General features: G+C 49.8%; 1 protein-coding gene across 1 annotated transcript; it reads right to left on the minus strand.

Moving 5' to 3' along the window:
- Positions 1-481: 481 nt before the first annotated feature.
- On the minus strand, positions 482-2,211 carry LOC148578880 (uncharacterized). Its single transcript, XM_088503248.1, has 2 exons — positions 1,476-2,211; positions 482-1,407 (listed from the first exon to the last, which is right to left on the minus strand). Exons 1-2 carry the CDS (start codon positions 2,209-2,211, stop codon positions 482-484), a joined length of 1,662 nt encoding a protein of 553 aa, XP_088359374.1.
- Positions 2,212-2,800: the final 589 nt, after the last annotated feature.

Below are 2,800 nucleotides of genomic sequence, written 5' to 3' on the forward strand. Positions count from 1 at the left end.
TATTTTTGGATGGCCAAGGGCCGTGTATTTTGAGATTTCGGAACACTTTACTTTCGTTTTAATAGTGTTTATTGGCCGTCCGGGCCTTTTTGTATGTTCCGTTGTTACATTGTTTTTGGGCCGTTCGGTCCTATCGTACATTCCGTTTTAGGCTATTTCGTGTGTATTTTGTTTGTTTCCTCGAACCGTTGTTTGGTCGGGTTCTTTTGTGGATATCCGCGTGTTTGGGCCTGGGGGGTGATCAGTCCCCCAGTTGTGGCCGTGTTTTTGTTCCGTCTTTGGGACACTTAGGAAAATAGAAATAGCTGTTTTAATGGAATTTTTATTGATGGTTGGGCCTCGTTAAAACCCTCCGTTGATGGCGGGAAAGAGTACCCGAGTTTAAAACTTAAAAAAAAACTTTAGAAATCGTAAACTGGTAGGAGAAGTACTAAAAACAAAAACAGAAATGAGGACAAAGGTGCGACCTTTTTAGGTTGGTCTAGGCGTAGTATCGTCGCAAGTTGGCGGCGTTCCATGTCCTCGGGACTTCGTTGCCGTTGAGCCGTTCGAATTTGTACGCTCCTTTTCCGATTACAGCCTTGATTCTGTATGGTCCTTCCCAGTTGGGGGTGAGCTTCCCTTCTCCTGGGGTCGGAGGACCGATATCGTTTCGTCGTAGGACGAGGTCGTCGGCCGCGAATTCTCGCCGGATGACTCCGTGATTGTATCTTAGGCTGATTCTCTGTTTTAGGGCTAGCTCCCTGAGATGGGTTATGCTCCTTGTTTCGTCAATGAGGTCTCGTTCTGCTTCCTCGTCGTTACCTCTGACCGTTTTTCTGGGGCTTGGGTCTCCGATCTCTACCGGGATGACCGCCTCAACACCGTATGTTAATCGGAAAGGTGTTTCTCCCGTGGTCGTCTGAGGTGTCGTTCGGTATGACCATAAGACTGATCCGAGTTCGTCGGCCCATAGTCCTTTGGCTTCGTCAAGCCGCTTTTTGAGTCCTTTGACGATTATTTTATTCGCAGATTCTACCTGTCCGTTTGTCTGAGGGTGTTCTACCGAGCTGAAACGGTGAGATACACGTAGCCCCTCTAAAAATTCTCTGAATTTTTTGTCGGTGAATTGGGTTCCGTTGTCCAAGATAATGATCTCGGGGATCCCGAATCGGGTGATGATCTGTCGCCAGAGGAATTTTCGGCATTGGGTTGCCGTTATGGAGGATAGGGGTTCGGCTTCGATCCATTTAGTGTAGTAGTCTATGGCGACGATGAGGTATTTAAGCTGGCCGGGTGCCGTAGGGAAGGGTCCGACGAGGTCGATGCCCCAGGTGCCGAACGGCCGTTCTGCCGATATGATGCTGAGCTGGTGCGGCGCGGCTTGGTGGATATTGGCGTGCCTTTGGCATTTGTCGCAGTTTTTAACTATTTGTATGGAGTCCCGAATAACCGTGGGCCAGAAGTAGCTCGCTCTGATGACTTTTTGGGCTAACGTTTTGCCTCCGACGTGGTGGCCGCAGCAGCCTTCGTGGATTTCACGGAGTATGTACTCCGTGTTCTCGGGTTTGATGCATTTGAGCAGGGGTTGCGAGAATCCGTGTTTGTATAGCTGTCCTGCGACAATGGTATAGTTGGCGACTTCCTTTTTATTCGTTTTTCCTCTTTGGGGTCTGGTGGCAGTGTTCCATCGAGGAGGTATTGCAGGATAGGGTAGGTCCAAGATCCCTGGTTTAAGATTGTCAGGTGAGCGTTGGTCGTTGTTGACACGGAGGGTGTCTTAACGACTTCCTGGATTAGCGATTTGTTACCGTGTCCGGGTTTGGTACTGGCTAGCTTGGAGAGTAGGTCTGCCCTGGCATTTCGTTCCCTAGGAACGTGCTGTATGGTGACGTGTTCGAATCCTTCCTTTAGTTTGTTTACCTTGGCGAGGTATTGTTGGAGTAGGGGATCTCGTGTCTGGTAGTCTCCGTTAATTTGGGAACTGACTACCTGTGAATCGGTATTTACTTCTAGGACCTTTGCTCCGACTTCCCGGGCTAAGGATAGGCCTGCCAAGAGGGCCTCGTATTCTGCTTGGTTGTTCGACACTGGAAATTCGTATCGTACCGACTGTTCGATCGTGATCCCGTCTTGGTTTTCGAGTATGACTCCGGCGCCTCCGTAGGTGGAGTTTGACGAGCCGTCGACGTGTAGTTTCCATGATTCGGGGGCGAGCTTTCCCGGAGTCATCTAGGCGATGAAGTCGGCCATGGCTTGTGTTTTGATCGCATTTCGGGGTTCGAATTTGATCTGGTATTGAGATAGTTCGATGGACCACGCTAGCATTCTTCCCGCTAGGTCGGGTTTTTGCAGAACCTGCTTGACCGCCTGGTCGGTTCGAACCGTCATGGGATGAGCTTGGAAGTATTGTCGTAGGCGCCGGGAGGCTGTAAGGAGTGCGAAAGCTAGCTTTTCTAAGCGTGAGTAGCGAGCTTCCGCATCCTGTAGGACTTTGCTTATGAAGTATACGGGTTTTTGCTCCTTTTTCTCGTTTTCACGGACGAGCGCTGCTGCGAGTGCCTCTTCCGTTATGGAGAGGTACAGGTAAAGTGTTTCCCCTGTTTGGGGTTTGGCGAGGATTGGTGGTTCCGCTAGGACCCTCTTGAAGTGTTGGAATGCTTCTTCACATTCCGTCTCCTATTTAAAAGGGGCTCCTTTTTTCATTAGTTTGAAGAAAGTGGTCGCTTTTTGAGCTGATGCTCCGAGGAAGCGCGATAATGCCGTCAGTCGGCCGGTAAGCTTTTGGATGTCTTTAAGGTTTTTGGGGCTTGTCATCTCG

This window comes from Arachis ipaensis, chromosome B1 (assembly GCF_059453495.1).
Source record: "Arachis ipaensis isolate K30076 ecotype BB chromosome B1, ASM5945349v1, whole genome shotgun sequence".
In the NCBI taxonomy this organism is placed as follows: Eukaryota; Viridiplantae; Streptophyta; class Magnoliopsida; order Fabales; family Fabaceae; genus Arachis; species Arachis ipaensis.

Coding starts and splice junctions, on each gene's coding strand:
- LOC148578880 (XM_088503248.1), bottom strand. CDS start 2,211: ATGACTCCGGGAAAGCTCGCCCCCGAATCATGGAAACTACACGTCGAC. Junction 1,408..1,475: donor CACCACGTCGGAGGCAAAAC/GTTAGCCCAAAA, acceptor CCATACAAATAG/TTAAAAACTGCGACAAATGC.